Source organism: Mesoplodon bidens (genome assembly GCF_964165515.1).
Source record: "Mesoplodon bidens genome assembly, chromosome: 1".
Taxonomy (NCBI): Eukaryota; Metazoa; Chordata; class Mammalia; order Artiodactyla; family Ziphiidae; genus Mesoplodon; species Mesoplodon bidens.
Genome location: NC_138176.1, coordinates 187,916,592 through 187,936,466, shown reverse-complemented (window position 1 = coordinate 187,936,466; position 19,875 = coordinate 187,916,592). Strand labels below are relative to the sequence as shown.

Genomic DNA, 19,875 nt, shown 5'->3' with positions numbered 1-19,875 from the left:
CCCAGAGTTTGCCAGAGATGTCTTTGAAAAGTCTTATTTTCTTGTCTTTCCATTTTATATGTTCATATATGATTGCCAGAAACAATTGTTTGGATGTAGACACTTTAATTTTAGTGAAGTGGTTCTTGTTTGCATCAAGTATCCCCCTAAATTTCTTTATAATCAGTGGTCTAATTAATTGGCAGCATGAAGTATTTTTTAGTGCTAATGCCATACAAAACGTTTATATTGCATAAATTTACTATATAATAATTGACACCTAGAATCTACAACAAGGATGTGTGTCTAGAGTATTAAGAGGGAAAATGATTTCATTGCAGAGGCAGCTTTGATGAACCCACCTCCAAATTCTGCGTTGCTTGTGTGACAGAAGCATTCGATTACCTACATCGACTAGGCATTATCTACAGAGACCTGAAACCAGAAAACTTAATTCTAGATGCTGAGGGCTATCTTAAATTGGTAAGACAAATTCTGCAACTTACAGTATCGTATGAGATATTTCTAAACACAAAGCTGTGTTACAGTTGCAATTCTCTTTTAATTTTGGTACATTTGTTATTTTAACTCTGGGGGATATGGCCTTTGAAATCAGCACACTTAACACAGGGAGCGATGCTACAAGTACATTCTTTTTGGCCTAGGCACTACAGGTTTCAAGCATATTTGTGACTCCTACTAAGGATTCAAATAATAGAATGCCTTTAAAATTGGATTTTGTTAGCATTTTCATATAATTTCAGGTAGGTTTTAATAAATTCCTGCTACATATAGGGATTAGCTATGAGGAATAAGGAAAGAAGATAGTACGGCTTCTGTCCCAAGACAGCCACTGTCTGTAGAGGGGGAAAAGATACACATACGAATGTTGGTAGTTTAAAAAAATATTTGTGAGTGAGGTACAACCAGGGTTGAGAATCAGAACACAAGACTGTAGTTTCCTTGAGGACAGAGACTTCCCTTGCCATGCATCTTTGTAATGGATAGCATGCCTAACGTGAATCCCCTTGCATGTCGCACAACAGAAAAAAATGCTACCTGTCACGTAAACTGCTTCTGGTGCAAAACTATAAGAGAACTGGGCAGTCATAATAGTAGAAAGCAGGCATTTTGGATCTCAGGAGGGAACCTCGTCAGGATGGGGAACCCAGGATGAATTTTCCCTGAGTCCATTTTGTCAGGAGCTCAAGGACATTAAACCATCTCTGAACTTAACATTTACAAAGGTATTAGAAGTTTCTAATAACAGAACTTTTTTTATATGGAAATAATAATAGCTACCATTTAGAGTGTAAAGCTGTGCTAAATAAACATTTTGCAGTTAATATATTTAACAATTGATGAGATGGGTTTTATCATCCACATGTTATAGTGTTCAATTTAACCTTAGGAATTAAATTCACAATGTGTAATTGCTAGGTGATTTCTCTCCATAGTGAAGGAGTAAAGTAAGTCCTTTCATGTGAAATCTGGCTAACTTCCAAGAAACATTTTGATGCATTCAAGCTTTACTTTATCCATGAAAGTCAGCTTTGGGAACTGGTAAGGTACTAACACAAGGCCTTAATCACTTGTCTCCTTCACAATTCCTTCATTGGCTATGCTCTTACAGCTCTTTAGAAAAACCTTTTGGAATATTCTAGAAGTAAAACCATCATGAAGGAGGTAGATTATCCATTAAATTATTTTTTTCTATTCAATTATTTTTTTTATTGGAGTATAGTTACTTTACAATTGTGTGTTAGTTTCTGCTGTACAATGAAGTGAATCAGCTATATGTATACATATATCCCCTCCCTTTTGGACCTCCCTCCCACCCCACCCCCATCCCACCCATCTAGGTCATCACAGAGCACCGAGCTGAGCTCCCTGTGCTATGCAGCAGGTTCCCACTACCTATCTGTTTTACATATGGTAGTGTATACATGTCAATGCTAATCTCCCAATTCGTCCAACTGTCCCTTCCCCACTGTGTACACATGTCTGTTCTCTACTTCTGCATCTCTGTTCCTGCCCTGCAAATAAGTTCATCTGTACCATTTGTCTAGATTCCACATATATGCATTAAAGTACGATATTTGTTTTTTTCTTTTCATACCCATTTTTAAGAAATCAGGTAGTATATTCAGTATTTATAGGCATAGACATCCATAACCATCTCTTCTGTTAGCCATTGTTATCTATCAGCTAACTCATTTGACAACCAGCTAAATGAAGAGTAATAACTAAAGCCTTTAGAAATTAAAAAGTAAATGTTGAGTATTTCCATTTCTAGCTATATATCAAACCAGATATATTGAAATTCTCTTACTACAAAATGTCTCAAGTACTAGAGGAAACATGAAAAGCAGTATTATATGCCTGCTGACTTTATAAGACAGCATTGGGAGCCCCCTGAGGCTGAGAACCAAAATTGGGCAGTAGTGAAGGGTGGAACTCAAACATTGAAGCTACTGTCTTGTGGGCACCCAGCAATCCTAGGTGGCCTAGAGGTTTTATTTTAATTGCTGTTCGCTCTGGAAACAGGAGACCAAGTTTTGGATCTGGGCAGTGTGGAAAGTTGAATCAGAGAACATTCTCAAGAGCCAGGAATCATACAGATTGTACTCTCAGAGAAATAGAAAACAGGAGAAAAATCTCATGTCTAAAGGCAGAGTACATGCAAGAAAACATGCTTTTCTCATTATTGGGCTCTTGGTAGAGGAACAAAAGAGTCTAAGAATACTTGGCCACAGGCTGGTCTTCATGGGGTTTTGGGTGCCCAGTCTTCAAGGATGGAGAGCCCCAAGAAAAAATTTAAATGAAAATGGATCCATGTTGGTAGCATGCCCAAGTTTCTATGAATCAATGTATATTCTCTCTGGAAGAATGTTCTCTCAACTCAGGATACAGAGAACTCCCAGAGATAAACTTCCAGGGAATATAAGCTCACATTAAAAAATAATGTTTATATGCATGAAGAAAAAAGGTGCTAGAAGCACTATTTGGCAGGCACATAAAAGTCTCATATATTCCAGTAATCAGATACAAAATGTAAAATAAATACATCTAAGTCTTTTAAAAGTAAGAGAGGGACTAACAAATGAGTAAGGAACAGAGACTCTCAAAAAGGATCTAACATGTTTAGGAAAAAAATAACAAATAAAACTTCTATTAAGAAATTAAGAATATAATAATTGAAATTAAATATTCAATGGAAGTTTTCATTAATGGTAGAGTAGCTTGCATTGGACTAATCTCCTTGCTGAGGTTAATTATAATATATGTATAAAAATGTGTGAAAGCATTGGAGAGCAACAAGAAATAGACATTCAAACCTTGAAAATAGGGAACCACACTGGGTGAAATCCATATTAATACAGCTGTTCATTTCAAAGCACTCTTTATTGTATAAGGTATGAAGAATAAACTGTAGTTAACATCATACCTGACAATGAAATATTGAATATTTTCCATTTAGATTATGAACAAGATTATTTTCTTTCACTACTTTTTTTCAACATCGTAACAGAGGTCTTAGCAAAAGAAATAGAACACAAAAAAGCAATGAAAGGCCAAAATTTGAAAGGAAGAAGCTACCTGTCTTTATGTGCAGACAACATGATTGTTTATGTAGAAAAGAATGAAGAATCTACAAACAAGTTCTGGAAAGAATAAGTAAATTAAGCACAATTACAGGTACAAAGTCAATATACAAATAAAAATTTAAATTTTATATACTAGCAGTAAATATTTATAAATGAAATTAAAATGCCATTTGTAACATCAAAACATAAAATAAATGTGTAAAAATGTGTAAGACCTCTACATTGAAAACTACAAAGTTTTATTGACAAATGACTAAATGGTAAAATACACTATGTTCATAAATCATATAACTCAGTATTTCATAAGATGTTCAGTCTTGTCCAGTTGATCTACAGATTTAAGGCCAATGCAATAAAAATTGGAGCAGCCATTTTTAGAAACTGAGATGTTTATTCTAAAATTTACACAGAAACACAGTTTAGAAGAGTCAATAACCACTTTGAAAAAAGAAGAACAAAATTGAGCAATTTATAATCTGATGTCAGACTCACTATAAAGCTATAGTAATCAAGGCAGTATGATAATGGTGTAAGGACAAATTACTTAATCTAACAGAATAAAGTCCAGAAATAGACATACACAGTCAACTGATTTTTAGAAAAAATGGAAGGGTCAGTCTTCTCAACAGGTATTGCTGAAACAATTAGATATACGTGGCCAAAAAATGGAACATGACTCCCACCCCACACCATATAAAAAAATTAATTCAAGATGGATCATGGACCTATAAAGCACCCAGAAGTAAGCATAGAGTAATATCTTCACAACATGGGCTAGGCAGAGATTTCTTAGAACACAAGTAGTAGTAAGCTTGAAAAGTTCAGGCTACTATAACAAAAATACTATAGACTGGGTGGCTTAAACAACGATTTATTTAGTTCTAGAAGCTGGAAATTTCAAGGTCAAGGTGCTGGCTGATCTGGTGTCTGGTCAGGGCCAACTTCCTGGCTTATAGAGAGCTGTCTCCTCTTTTCTTCACATGGGAGAGAGACACACAGAGAGACACACAGAGAGAGGTCTCTCTACTATCTCTTCTTATAAGGGTACTAATTCCATCATGGGGGTTTCACTCTCATGACCTAATTATCTCCCAAAGGCTTTACCTCCAAATTCCATCACACTGGGGATTAGGGTTTCACCATATAAATTTGGGGAGGGGGGATACAAACATGCAGTCCACAATAATTGGACTTCATCAAAATTAAAACATTCTCATCATCAGAATATACTGTTAAGAAAATGAATAGTCATGCCATAAACTAGTAGAAAATATTTGCAATATATCATTACATGACAAAGGACTTGTGTCCAGAAATATATAAAGAACTCAGTAATAAAAGACAAACAACCCAGTTTTTAAAAATGATCAAAGATCTTGAAAAATCACTTTACAAGAGAAGACATAGGCATGATCAATAGACAATATCAATAGTCTTTAGGAAACACAAATAAAAACCACAAAGATGTGACATATCACATCCACTAGAGTGACTATAATTTAAAAGATTGACAATACCAAATGTTGGTGAGGAAACTTTCCTAAATTTTGAGTGGGAAAGCAAAATGATAAACTGTTTGAAGAATAATTTGTCAGTTTCTCATAGAGTCAAACATACCCCTATTCTACAATAAGAAATTCCACTCCTTAGTAGAAATTCCACTCCTTGTTATTTATCCAGGAAAATTGAAATCGTGTTTTCAAAATTCTTAGACAAGAATCTTCATAACAATGTTTTCCTGAAAGCCCCCAAATCAGAAGGAGCCCAAATACCCATCATCAATTCAATGTATAAACATATAGTAGTATATTCATCAATGGAACTCTCCTCAACAGTATAAAGCAAAGAATTACTACAGGCAACAATATGAATGAAGTTTAAAAACTATGTGGAACAAAAGGAAGACAGACACAGAAGACTATCCCTCTTTATGATTACATCTATTGTAGAATAGGGGGTAGAAATTAATGCAACAGTTGCCTCTGGGAGGAGCATTTGACTGGAAAGGGGCATGAGGGAACTTTCTGAGATAATGCAAGTGTCTGTCTCTTGACTATATATGGTGGTTGTGGTTACATGAGTATAATCTGCATCAAAATTCAATGAACTGTACACCAAAAATCTGTGCATTGTATTGCTTATAAATTATACATCAATTTGAAAAATGTAATGGAAAGGTTAAATAGTGGATGATTCCCAAGTGAACAGAAAAATCAGTGAATTGAAAGATAAACTAATTTACACAGAATGAAGCACAGAGACACAAAAAGATGGAAAATAAAAGAAATTAGGAAACTTGGGGAATAGAGTGAGAAGTTCTTAAAATGTTCAGTTGGAGTCCAAGATAAAAATATAGAGGAGAGAAAAGTATTTAAAGAAATAATGGCTGAGAATTTTCCAGAAGTTATAGAAAATACCAATCATCAGGTAAAGGAACCCCAACAAATCCCAACTGAGACAAATTGTATTTATTGTAGCTTCTGTCTTTGTGTAACAAATCACTCCAAAATTTAATGGCTTAAAATAACAAGGATCGTGGATGATCTCTCACAGTTTCTGTGGGTCAGAGGTTTGGGAGTAGTGCGATTGGTTGGTTCTGACTCAGGGTCTCTCAGGAAGTTCTGTCAAGTGTCGGCTAGGGCTGCAGATCCACATTCAAGGTGACTCACCCCTCTGGCTGGCAAACTGGTGCTGGCTGTTAGTTGGTGGTCTTAATTCTTTTCCATATGAGTCTCTTTCTGGGTTGAACGTCCTCATGGCATGGCGGCTTGGCTTCCCTCAGAATGAGTCATTCAAGAGACGGAGGAATAGCTACACTGCCTTCTAAGACTTACTCTCAGTCCCACACTGGTGCTTCCACTGTACTCTGTTGGCCACACGGGGCCAGCCCTGATTTGAGAGAGGACACCTCTGAATACCAGGACAAGGGAATCATTTAGGCTGTCTTGGATGTTGGCTATTGTAGTGGCAAAAGTGCAGAACAAAAGCAAAGTCTTAAAAGCTACCAAAGAGAAAGGACAGTTTACATATAAAGGAGTAAAAATTAGGCTTTCAGTTGACATCTCAACAGCAGCCATGGAAACCAGAATGCAGTGGAATAATAGCTTTAAAATTCTGAGAGAAAATAACAACAAACTTGAATTATAAATCCAGAGAAATTATCTTTCAAGAAGGGTGAAATAAAGGCATTTTTAAACAAAGATAAAGAGTGTTAACCACCTACAAAAGGATGTGCTTAAGGGAGATGAAAAATCCCTGTTGAAGGGTTTGAGATGCAACAGGGAGTGGTGACTATAGAAAAATGGTAAACATGTGGTTAAATCTTTCAAAATTATGGTATGAAGTAATAATTCTCACTCTACTATGTAGTATTAAAAGTGAGAAAATGCTAAATAACTGAACAACAGCAGCAGGTAAACTGAGAGTAGGTGTAATTGGAATAAAAGTGGGAGAAGATGTCAATCATTTTAAAAGAAGGCAACAAAGGAGAACAGGAAACCTAGAAAAATAATCAAAGAGAAAATACAAATTGAAAGTAGAAAGAAATTTAACATATGTAAACAGACTTAACTCTTCAGATAAAAGCCAAACACTGTCAAATAGATTTCAAAAATAAAAATGATGTTTACAAGAGACAGACCTAAAACATGAGGATGCAGAAAGTTTGAAATTAAAAGGATAGAAAAGAATGTGTCTGGGAAATATTCAGCAAATTGAAATGCAGGTTTCATTATGTTGGTATCAGGAAAGAAGTATTACTAAAGATAGAGAGGGTTACCGTATGACGATGGAAGGTTCATTTTACCAAGATAATGTAACAATCCTGATCTTTTATTTACCTACCAAAATGCTTCAAAAATAAGAAGCAGGGCTTCCCTGGTGGCGCAGTGGTTGAGAGTCCACCTGCCGATGCAGGGGACATGGGTTCTTGCCCCGGTCCGGGAAGATCCCACGTGCCGCGGAGCGGCTGGGCCCGTGAGCCATGGCCGCTGAGCCTGCGCATCTGGAGCCTGTGCTCCGCAACGGGAGAGGCCACAACAGTGAGAGGCCCGCGTACCGCAAAAAAAAAAGGAAAAAAAAAAAAGGAAGCAGAATTTGACAGAACTAGTAAGGAGAAATGGACAACTGTTGGAAATTTTAATACACCTTTTTCAGAAATTGATAGAACATTCTGACCAAAAATCACTAAAACCTTAGAAGATGTGTACAACACAATTTATAAACTTGATATAATTGGCATGTAGGATATTCCCAATATTTAGAGAATGCACATGAACAAAATTTGATCATATACTAGGTCATTAAGCAAGTTTCAGCAAATATAAAAAAAATAGGAATTGGGCTGGCAGCTGGCAGCCTAACAGTGCTGCTGCCTTTGAAGGTTCCTGAAGGGGTCACAGTAGAAGTGAGGGCAGTGAGGATGCCTGGTCCAGCACATCAGGAATGCATGTCTGGGTGATGGACACTGGGCACTCCAGACTTGGACATGAATGTCCTTGAGGATGAAAGACTCCTTGAAAGGATGACCTTGGTCTCATTCTTCAAATTTTCATAAGTGCTGTTTTCATTTTCCTTTATCATTTCTTGGCAATATCAATGAGAGGTCAGATATCTAAGGACAACAATAAGGAAATGCTTTTTTCCCCTCAGCAAAGAATAACCAGCAAAAGCCTGGAAAAAAGACCTAAGTAGGAGAAAGGTCTGCATTTTGAAAGTGTCTCTCTGGAGGCTTATAGAGGTTTGCTCTTTAGTGATCATTACAGAAGATGCGTTTGTAGTGAGGGATGAAGACTTGATTCTACTCTTCTTCCCCAATTCATGATCGAGATTGCCAGCCTGGTTCAGTCCCACATGGAGCCCACCTGGTCTAAGCCGTCTCCATCAGGAAACGTATTAGGTGGAGACGGAACATTAGCAGATACTACTAAAGGACAATGGATATTCTCACATTACCATCTCTCATCTGCCCATCCAATAACTTCCTAAATTTTTCTTCACTTTCAAGGCCAGGGAGAGCTGATGAAGGCAGTCATGGTTATGAGTCCTCCTTCTGGTTATAATGAATGAATCTGGGGTGATATTAAGATGTAGGACAGTACTTAAAGAGTTAAAAACTGACCTTGTTCTCAACCCAAGCAGAATTTATATAGTAGCTAGCCTTCTTGGGGTTGCACAGGAGAAAACTTGGTTGTAGTCCAGTAAATCTCAGCTGTCACTCATTAATAAATGTTCTATATGACTGTGCTATTAATTCATGTGAGCAATACACCTCATGTGATAACAGAACACCTTAATCTTACATTTAGTATTGTATAAGAAAATACATTAAATGTTGATATTATTGCCTGCTTCTTTATGATCTCTGTGCCCGTCTGTGCTGATAGCCCCATAATGGCAGCAACTGTGCTATGGTATTTACTGCTGGACGTAACACACTGCTTAGCACAGAAGAATGAATGAAAGGTCGATGAGGGGACTTCCCTGGTGCTCCAGTGGATAAAACTTTGTGCCCCCAGTGCAGGGGCTGTGGGTTCAATCCTTGTTCGGGGAACTAAGATCTCATATGCTGCATAGCACAGCCAAAAGATAAATAAATAAAAAATATGAAACAACCGAATAAACAATTTGTTAAAAAAAAAAGTCATTGAGGTCACTTCCTCTTCACTCCCAAAATATTTAGGAATGTAAAGGTTTTGTTCAGTGACATCAAAGTATGTTAGGTAGAAATCAGTAACAAAATTTAAAAAACAGGACTCCAATAAAGATGTTAAAAAAAAAAAAAAAGAACTGTATGGCTGACTTAAAAATTGCTTCAAAATTTAAAAGGCTAGATCTCATGTTAAGTGTTCTTACCATAATAAAATTTTAAAAATTTAAAGTAAAAAAAAAATAAATAAATAAAAAACAGGAAGAAATCACTAAAATTTTTTGAATTCATCTCATTGGAGTTTAAGGATATTTCAAAATAACTCAAGGATCAAAGAAGAATAAATTTTAATGAATATTATAAAACAGAGTTGCACAGTAGAGAATACTACATATCAACACATGTGGGTTGCAACTAAAATGATAGAATAATGTTTATAGCTTTTAATGTTTCAACTAGGAAATAAAGAAGGCTAAAAATTAATGAGATAAGTATTCAACTTAAGGATATGGAAAAGGGAGGAAAAAACAAAGAAAAGAGAAGGAAAAAAACAAAGACCATGAATTAATAAAATATAAAAGGATATGAAGTCAGGATGTTTTGAAAAACTAATAAAACTAACAAACTGTGAAAATACTGATCAAAAGAAAAAAAGAAGCGGTACAGATAAATGCTATAATGAGTAAACACAACTACAGTTATAGTAGAGAGTTACATGATTAGAAAGTATTTGGGCAACTCTACTACAACATATAATATAGTATATAGTATATTATCTATATAAATGGTTAGGCTTGGGTGAGAACTCTCTTCCTGGTTTGCAGGAGGTTCAGTATTTTATAGGAGGCTCTACACAATGCAGAAAGTTACAGATAAAATTAAAAGAAAGATTGGAACATAAACAACAAAACCTATCTTCCCATGTGATACAATTAACTATAGAAATCCAGAATGTAACAGCAAATTACTAGAATTTACTAGAGAGTTCAATATGGTTGCTGGATGTAAGGTTAAATACCAGAAACATAACTGATAAATAGGAATACAACTGCCATTTACAAAAAGCATAAAAATATAATCTATATATTTATATAATATAAATATAATGTATCTAGGAATAGATCTGACAAAAATATGTGAAAGCTTTACTGAGAAACTTATACAAATTTATAGAAAGACATTAAAAAGACCTAAATTAGTAGGTTCATTCTCATTTCTTTTGGGCACAGAGCCAGAAAACTTACCCCAACCTTCTTTGTGGCTAGTTGTGACCATCTGACACAGATCTAGCTTGTGAAATGTGAGGTGACATGCTTTGCACCGCTGTCAGACCTGGGCTGATGGTGATCTGTGCAGCTGATTTCTATGCAGTCTTTCTGGCTTGTGGCCGATGAGCACAGCCAATTTGAAGTTGGCAGAACCCTAAGATGGAAGGATCCTGCATCCCTGAACCACTGCTTGGAGGAGATTTCCCTGCTGCTCAGGAAAACCCATTATGTGAGGAAGAAGTAAATTAATGGAGAGTATAAGCTTCTATACTTTCTTGGATATCTTTGTTGCAGTAGCTAGCATTACTCTAATTAACTCAGAAAAATGTATTAGGTTTAAAAATAGGAAGACTCAACATCCTAATGGTATCGATACTTTGCAAAATGATCTGCAGATTAGATCCACTTCCAGTGGAATTCCAGCAGAGCTTTCCATGAAGCTTGGCAAGCTGATTCTAAAGTTTAAACAGACTGACCAAAGGCCAAGAATAGCCAAGACATTTCTGAGGGCAAACAAGAACATGGGGGGGAACTCTCTCACATATCAGAACTAATTATAATGCTGTAGCTCAAAATAATTGTTAATGGGAGGTTGCAAATTAAAACCACAGTGATTTAATACTTAGAGATGGCAAAAAATAAAAGTTGATGTCACTGAAGGATGGTGAGGATGTAGGACAATAGGAAGTCTTTACCACTGCTGTTGTGAAGGGGTTCGTAATATAGGACCTAAGGAAAATAATTTGACAATAAACAGTGAAGTTGAACATACCATGTCTTTGACCCAGAAATTCTACCTTCTTACACATATCCAGTAGGCAAGATGGGAAATGATGTTAACAGCTCGTCACTGTGCTCCATCCAATTCAACAAATGCAAATACATACCTGTTAATGTTAAATGATGTTTTTGTGTGATAACACGCTATTGGATATAAGACAAATTTCCATCCATGGCGTAACGGACAAAAACTTTACACCATTTACAGCATGTCCTTTCAGTGGTGTATGATACAGCAATGTAAATGTACTGCAAAATGGATTAAATTCAAAAATACGACTTTTAAGTGAAAAAAGGCAATTTGCCCAAGAATAGATAAGATTTATCTAAAAATTTTAAAAATGAGAACTATATATCATATAAGGATATTAGATATGTGGGAACATTAGAAATGAAGGCAAGCAAATGATAAACTCAAAAAGTCAGGGTAATGGTGGCCTCTTGGCAAGAGGTAGAAGGACAGTATGGAAGGAGCACAGAGGGCTTCTGCATTGGTTCTGTTCGAATTATTAAACTGGTCGTGGATACTGGGGTGTTTTTATTCTCATACTTTATAACTTGCATGTATGTCACATTATTTTCTGTGTGTCAAGTATTTCTTAACTTGAAAAATAAAAGTAATCATTGACTCTATATTCTTTTTGACAGACCGTTATTAGCTGTACTTATTAAGTGACAAACTTTTCCCACTAACATGCTTTTTATGTTGCTCCTTTTCCCTTAAAAATCTACTTACTAATGAATTTACCTGTAATGTGAAGGTTCCTTTGGAACCTGGTTTCAGTCTCATCTTATGTCTCCATGACCTTGCTAGACTTTAATTTTGTCATCTTTAACATTGAGATATAGTCCCTAACTCATAAAGTTGTTGTGAAGATTATACATGTACATCTTATTGAAACGGATGTTAACAGTTTTGTCTTCATTCAGATTCTTTCATCAAACACATGTTGACCATCTGCTGTGCTACAAATGCTGTAGGGGGTACAAAATGAATAGGATGTAATGCCTCTCCTCCAGGAGCTAGATTTAGTCATGCACAACTAGGCAGTGCTGCCGTAGCGGAGGTCATTGTGGAATAGAAACTGTTAAAGAACCTCATAAGAGAAAGGAATTGGTTCTGTAAATTCAAGGGAGGCTTCAAGGAGGCGGCGGCCTGTGAGTTGAGCCTCCGATGATCTGAGTTTTTTTGTTTGCTCTCTTGTGTGCAAAGCTCCCCATCACCGTTCCCACTTTCCACTAAACACTCTAAGTATTTCAGGTGAGTCACCACAGTCACCTGAAGAATGGGGTGTGGCTGTGAAGGCCTCATCCGTACCATACCTTTGCCTTTCTCACTTGCTCTTGCCTCCAGTGGAAGCCATCCACAGTTGTCCGTTTTAGTAGATGGACCTTAGTATCACAGGGACATGAAATCCTCCTTAGTTGTTGGTGGATAGGATAAATAGATTCCACTTAACCTTTGTCTAGACTTGGGCAAAGTAAGGGCCCTAAAAATGCCACATAAATATTTTTTGGGGGAATGTTATGTCTCTATGAATCATCTGGCTTAATTAGACTGGTCCTTTTATATCTTTTTTTTTAATGTGACCAAGAGAACCAGTAGCTGACAAATTTACTGACCCAGAGAGAAACTTCTGGGAAAAAGCTAATACTTACTGGATACCAGCTCCAACAAGCCACAGTGCTAATTTTTCTTTCTGAATGAACCAATCATTGCTTCAGATATAGAAACATCTTATAACCTTCTGGTTTGTTAAGATCTTTGGAGACAGTGTTTTTAAGCTTTCAGCATAATGTAAGCTGTCTTTCATAATGGGAATTTAACAGAGACAAGGGAAAACCTGTGTGCAGCTTCTCCAGAGATTCTTCTTGAAAACCCAGTTCTGCTAGGAAAAAAACATTTTTAAAGGGAAGGTGTCTATTTTCTTATCTTCTAGAATGAGCCCTTTCAAACATTAGTCAAGCCATGCATACCCCTTCTCTACCGCTGGAGTCTACCCCTCCAGTGGCCTCCTAGAAAACAAATCTGAAACTCCTTCCGTGGTTTACTAGACCTCTCCACAATCTGCCCTCACTTCCTGCCACTTCCCCTCACACACTATGGCCCAGACACAGTGGCCTTCTTGCCAATCCTTGATCTTCACCTCGCATGTTCCCGAAAGTTAGGGCCTTTGTGCTAGCTCTTTATCTGTCAGAATCATCCTTGCTCAGATTTTTACAAAGCTCTCATTCTTATTTCATGCAGATTTCTGCTCCAATCTGCTCAAATGCTACCTCCTCAGAGAGACTTTTCTGATCACCCCATTTAAAGTATAATTCCTGTTGATCTCAGTACCTAACTGCTGTATGTTTCTCCATTGCATATATCACTATCTGGCAATATTACATATGCTATGATATATTTTTTGATTGTTTTATTGAAGTATAATTGATTTATGATGTTGTGTTACTTTCAGGTATACAACAAAGTCATTCAGTTATATATATACATAGGTATACATGTATACACACACACACACACACACACACATATATATATACATTCTTTTTCAGATTTTTTTCCCCTATGTGTTATTACAAAATATCGAGTAGAGTTCCCTGTGCTACACAGTAGGTCCTTGTTGGTTATATGATATTATATTTTTTATGCATGTTCGCCTCTTTCTCTTAAATATAAGCTCTAAGAAGACTGGGGGCTTTGTCCGTACCCTGGTGCTTGGTACCTAATGGTTTTCAATAAATATTCATTGAATGAACAAAGGAAAGAACTTACTTTCTATTGACTAGAAGATAAAGGTTAAAGAAAAGATTGAGGCTTCGTGGTGGTATCCATGCTGGTACAAGACAGAGGTAGTGTGAATTTTTTATAGAAAATACACAGAACTTCACATCAGAAGATCTGGGACCTTCTATATTTGGCATATGACTTTGAATAGGTCTGAGCATCAATTTCCTCCAACCAAATGGATTAGACTAAAGTTGATAAGATCAAAGGAGATAAAGGAAGTGGTAAGTTTTCATAAATCTTAAAATCTTAATATAATTATTGCCATCTCTTTGGGTCAATACGTAAATACAAAAGCAAAATCAGGAACTCAAATTAAAATTTCTTACTTTCAGAACTAGAAAAGCTCTCCTAAGCATCGAATGAACTTCCAGTCATCCTTACATGGGAAACTTAAGTGCAGTTTAAAAAATGAGTTGAAAGGCTGTTACAGAACAACAAAATATAATATTTCCATACATGCATGGATGCAAATGCAATTATAAACATTGCTTTCTTGTCTCTTAAATTTCAGTCTTTATAAAATTAGCTAAGATTTTCATATTGGTTCTTTATCTGAGGAATAAGTAGATATGCTAATTTCAGCTAGTTAAAAATTTTAGTTTCATAATATTCCCAGCCATCTCTTAGGTACAATCTTTGTGAGTCATTCTGTGTAGATAAAAGAAAAGAGTAAAAGCCCACTTCAAATTAGGTTGTTTAAATTCCCTTTTTTCTAATAAGGATATCCTTGCTGTTATGTGATAAATACTAAAAAGCCTTAGTAAAAAGGTAAATTTCTAAGAGATTTTTAAACATATGACAAATATTTTAAATATTAATATTTGAATAAATAAATGAGGGCTAGATTTTATAGTTCACTGATTCATATTTTTTAGGTGAGGGCCTATTTTGATGTGTTAACCTGATTTATTTAATTTTTTTAGCCAAGATTATTGCCATATTATTGAGATAGTCCATGTGTAATGAATCTATTAAAATGTGCATGTTGAAGCCCAGCTATAATTTATGTGTCTGTTTACTTGAGGGAGGTGGAGGGTGGTTTTACTAAAATAATATCTTAGGTATTGGAGATGAAAAGTACATGCTAAATCGCCCCTGTGGAAGGAAACCAATTTTGTTTTGCAGGACAGGGCTTCAGTCATATACACTGCCTCGATTTAATGAGCGGGCCTTCTGTTGATCCAGCTTGCTTTCCTGTCTTTATTCAGTTCACGGAGTTCATTGAATAGAGTCTCAGAGAAGTGGAAGGGCCTATCCTGAAAAGACAGAAGAGGGTAGCACCCATTCATCATGCTGGGAGAGTTCCTAATCCTCAGTCAGTGCTGAGCTCAGATGTTACTTCTTAATGATGTCTTTCCCCACCATCTTCTCCCTAATGTTCCAGAATTCTATGTCTTTTGGCTCTTTGAGTTTATATTTTGCGTAATCTTCTACTATATCCTGTCTCACATGGCAGTTTTTTAATCACATCTGTTTAAGTATTCCCAGTACTCTGAGCTTCTTCTAGTCAACACTGTATCTGCAGCACAGAGCCTGGCCTATTGTGAGTGCTGACAGTATTTTTGCAGGATAAATAAGTTAATGCAAGTGCTACCACCCTGAGAGAGACTGAGGGTGTACAGAGTTCAGCCAAAGTTGAGATGGGATGATCCTTGCTTTTACTTTGGACTGCCAGCATTTAGAGGGTGCAGACATTGTGCATGAAGGTTTTTAAAGACTGTCCAGAATTTTAAGCCCCTCTTCTTCTCAACAACAGTCCCTTTCCCAAACTCTCAATTCTGCTATCATTTTTTCCTTTTATGATGAAGCTCAAAGGGCACAAGGGTCTATCACTTCCCCCTTCTCTCTTCTTGCCAATGAATACCACTACTGAGTTGCAAGTTACTTGTCTGCTTGCCCTGAGCTTCACCTTGGTTGTAAGGGTCTCTCCTTGCTAAACCATCCCTCTTGTCCTCGTGGGCGTAGAGGTGTGTGCATGGAATTTTCTCCAATGTAACGAGATTTACACTTGGCCCTGCAAAAGAATAAATGAGAGGGTCAGTGGAGTGTGTGTGTGTGTGTGTGTGTGTGTGTGTGTGTGTGGTGTGAAGGGTAGGATGGAGGTGTTGAAAGAAGATTGAAGAAGTTAGAGGAAGACAAAGAAGAATGTGAGTTTTATGGTCTCTGAAAATTTCTTTGATCTTCTTTTCCAGGTTGACTTTGGATTTGCTAAGAAAATAGGATCTGGACAGAAAACATGGACGTTCTGTGGAACTCCCGAGTACGTAGCTCCTGAAGTCATTCTCAACAAAGGACATGACTTCAGTGTGGATTTTTGGTCCCTGGGAATTCTAGTGTATGAGCTCCTCACAGGCAAGTAAGTACCTTGTGTTTTGTCTCTTCTTTAGAGAAGTGCAAAAATAACTTACTAATGATAAAAAATATATGATTTAAGAATTTAACACTTTGGAAGTGTTTTTGATTAAGCATGATGCCTTTTCCTCTTCACATTATGTCATATATAACATGCTTTCTAGCTTGTAACATGGTGAAAAGATTCAGGAAGGTGCGGGAAAGGAGTACAATATTGCTATGGTTTACCTAGAATGGCAAGGCCTGTTATTATAGATAATATATCAAGTGTGTGAAGGTTTGGGGAATCCATCATAAAAATAAGAAAGGAAATTGAAGTTGTGGACTGTTATTATTTCCTCATTTTTTTTGTAGTTGAGAAAATAGCAATCATAGTTCCATTAAATCCATTGATCAATTAAATTAAGCCATGTTCTTCCATCTTCCCAATAAATCATTCACCAGAAATGCTGAAAGAAGACAACATTTCTGGATTTAAATTTTAATCCCCTTGTCAACTGCTTTCTAGAGGTGCTAATGAACAGAGACAAGACACAGCAGGAGTTTTACAAGTTAAAATTGGATTGCCATTCCTGAAGCGATTAAAGGGCTGTATTAATGAATCCAGGATCCCAAATATTCAACCTGCCTGCACACACATACACACTTATACACACACATGTACACACACATATTACCTCATATTTATAAAGCCCTTGACAGCTTACAAAGCACTTACATGTGTATTATCTAATTTTGTTTTCACAAGCTTGTATGGAAGTTAAAGCAGAAATTGTTTATTATCTTATGATTTAAATTTGTATTATGATTATTTTATGATTTAAATCTTATAGATTAGAAAACTGAGTCAGAGAGCTACTTGCCTAAGATCAAGGATTTAATCTCAGGTCTTCTGACTCTAAATATGACACACTTTTCATTAAACACGTGTGCCTTATACATAAGTTTTTAATATAATGCATGGCTGTATACACAGGATTCAGATCAGGTAGTTTTCTTTCCGGTTTTCTACCTCCATTTCTCATTAACTGATTTGGTCATTCTTTTAAGCCTTTACAACCAAATATTCTCAGTCTTGATGTCAGGGAGGATTTGCATTTGAAATGGCATAAGAAATGCTGGAATGAGCCCAGTGACGGGGATTCCAGTCTCAACCCCTGCGTTACAAAAGGAGAGTTTTGTAGAATCTTCTTGAACTATTTACACTGCGTATTTCAATGTTGGGTTACCCATGGCTCCATTCTTTTTCCTTGTCCACATGAAAGATTATTTGATATTATCTGTAATCATTTTCAAATACTCATTGCTTAAGATTTTGAAGTAAAAAAGAGAAAAATTTCCAGGTAGTCGTTCAGAGATAAAGTTGATTAAGGTCTCAGGACACAAGGATTTCTATTTCAAGAGTTTGTTTCCTCATCCCTGGAAAATTTGTCAACTGCATTTCTAAGACATTCATAATGGCTCTTTTTTTTTTATTGCTTCACAATGGTGTATTAGTTTCTGCTTTATAACAAAGTGAATCAGTTATACATATACATCTGTTCCCATATCCATTCCCTCTTGTGTCTCCCTCCCTCCCACCCTCCCTATCCCACCCCTCCAGGCGGTCACAAAGCACCGAGCTGATCTCCCTGTGCTATGTGGCTGCTTCCCACTAGCTATCTACCTTACGTTTGGTAGTGTATATATGTCCATGCCTCCCATTACCCTTCCCCCTCCCCATATCCTCAAGTCCATTCTCAAGTAGGTCTGTGTCTTTATTCCTGCTTTACCCCTAGATTCTTCATGACATTTTTTTTCTTAAATTCCATATATATGTGTTAGCATACGGTATTTGTCTTTCTCTTTCTGACTTACTTCACTCTGTATGACAGACTCTAAGTCTATCCACCTCATTACAAATAGCTCAGTTTCATTTCTTTTTATGGCTGAGTAATATTCCATTGTATATATGTGCCACATCTTCTTTATCCATTCATCGGATGATGGACACTTAGGTTGTTTCCGTCTCTGGGCTATTGTAAATAGAACTGCAATGAACATTTTGGTACATGACTCTTTTTGAATTATGGTTTTCTCAGGGTATATGCCCAGTAGTGGGATTGCTGGGTCATATGGTAGTTCTATTTGTAACTGGAGAATATGCATTTCAGTCTTCATCAGCTGGAATAAATTGTCACAAAAAGTAGGGAAATAAAGTGAGAGAATAAGGAAGGGGAAAAAAATCCTCAATAACTTGGAGTTGCTGAAGTGACCTTGAGCTGTCATGAAGAAGGTGCAAAATTGCTGTTATAAAGGCTTTCGGGGTAGGGCGTGAGAAAAGTTCAATTTAAATTCCCTGGGCTTCCCTGGTGGCGCAGTGGTTGAGAGTCCGCCTGCCGATGCAGGGGACACGGGTTCGTGCCCCGGTCCAGGAAGATCCCACATGCTGCGGAGCGGCTGGGCCCGTGAGCCATGGCCGCTGAGCCTGCGCGTCTGGAGCCTGTGCTCCGCAACGGGAGAGGCCACAACAGTGAGAGGCCCGCATACCGCAAAAAAAAAAAAAAAAAAAAAAAAAATTCCCTAAAGTCAGGAGGTAAAAGAAAAGAACTAAAAAACCAAACCAAACCAAAACACAACCTACTTGTAAATATATAAATAAGTTGAAGGAATTGTAGCAATGGTTTTTGTTTTCTACCTCATTTTCTTTTCAAGTGAAACATAGATTATTGAAAAGTTGGTGCACCGAACTTGTTTCAGGTTCATTACCAAGAGTGGGAACTCTCAGTATCCAAAGGTCTCAAGCGTGACCAAGATACAACAGAGTCATTCATGAAAATCATCTTTAATTTTCAAAAATTAAATGACACAATAGAATAGGTATGAAAGTGTTTTTAAAAGCAGAGTTCATGCATGAACATGTTATCCAAATCCAGTGGTTAATTTCCAGTGCTTTCTTACTCGTCTTAGCAACAGTTGCCTTGAAATTCTCTCTTCATGGTTTCTAAGACCTCCCTTTCTCTCATTTCTCTCCCCATGCTAGAGGCTCCAGCTCAGCGTCTGTTGCTGGATTCCTCTTGTCATCCTGACCTTCTTCAGTGGGCATCGGGCTACTTCAGTCCTTGACCTCTTTCCTACCCACTCACTCCTTGGGTGATAACCAAGCCCCATGGCCCATAGATACTGTCTGATGACTCCCCAGAATCATACCTCCAGCCCTAACCTCTTCCCTGAATGTCAGACTCATAAATGCAACTGTCTGCTTAGCATCTCTATTTGGATGTTCAAGATGCAACTCAATTCTCTTCCTCAGAACCTGCTCTGAACCTGTGCACTCCCAGCCTAAACTCCACATCAGTCTTAGTAAACAGTAGCTCCGTTCTATAGGTCAAAACACTTCAGTATCATTCTTGAATCCTTTCTTTCTCCTGCGTACCACATTTACCCCAGTAGCAAATCCTGTTGACTTTA

At 36.9% G+C, this 19,875-nt stretch overlaps 1 protein-coding gene across 2 annotated transcripts in view; it reads left to right on the top strand.

Moving 5' to 3' along the window:
* Positions 1-19,875, top strand: part of PRKG2 (protein kinase cGMP-dependent 2) — a gene marked incomplete at its 5' end in the record, with an annotated part of 91,116 nt that overhangs the window by 56,351 nt on the left and 14,890 nt on the right. For both annotated transcript variants that reach the window (XM_081239170.1, XM_081239169.1), the window contains 2 exons: positions 321-462; positions 16,266-16,429. In XM_081239170.1, the coding sequence (XP_081095296.1) occupies positions 321-462; positions 16,266-16,429 (306 nt within the window). The remainder of the gene's footprint in view (positions 1-320; positions 463-16,265; positions 16,430-19,875) is intronic.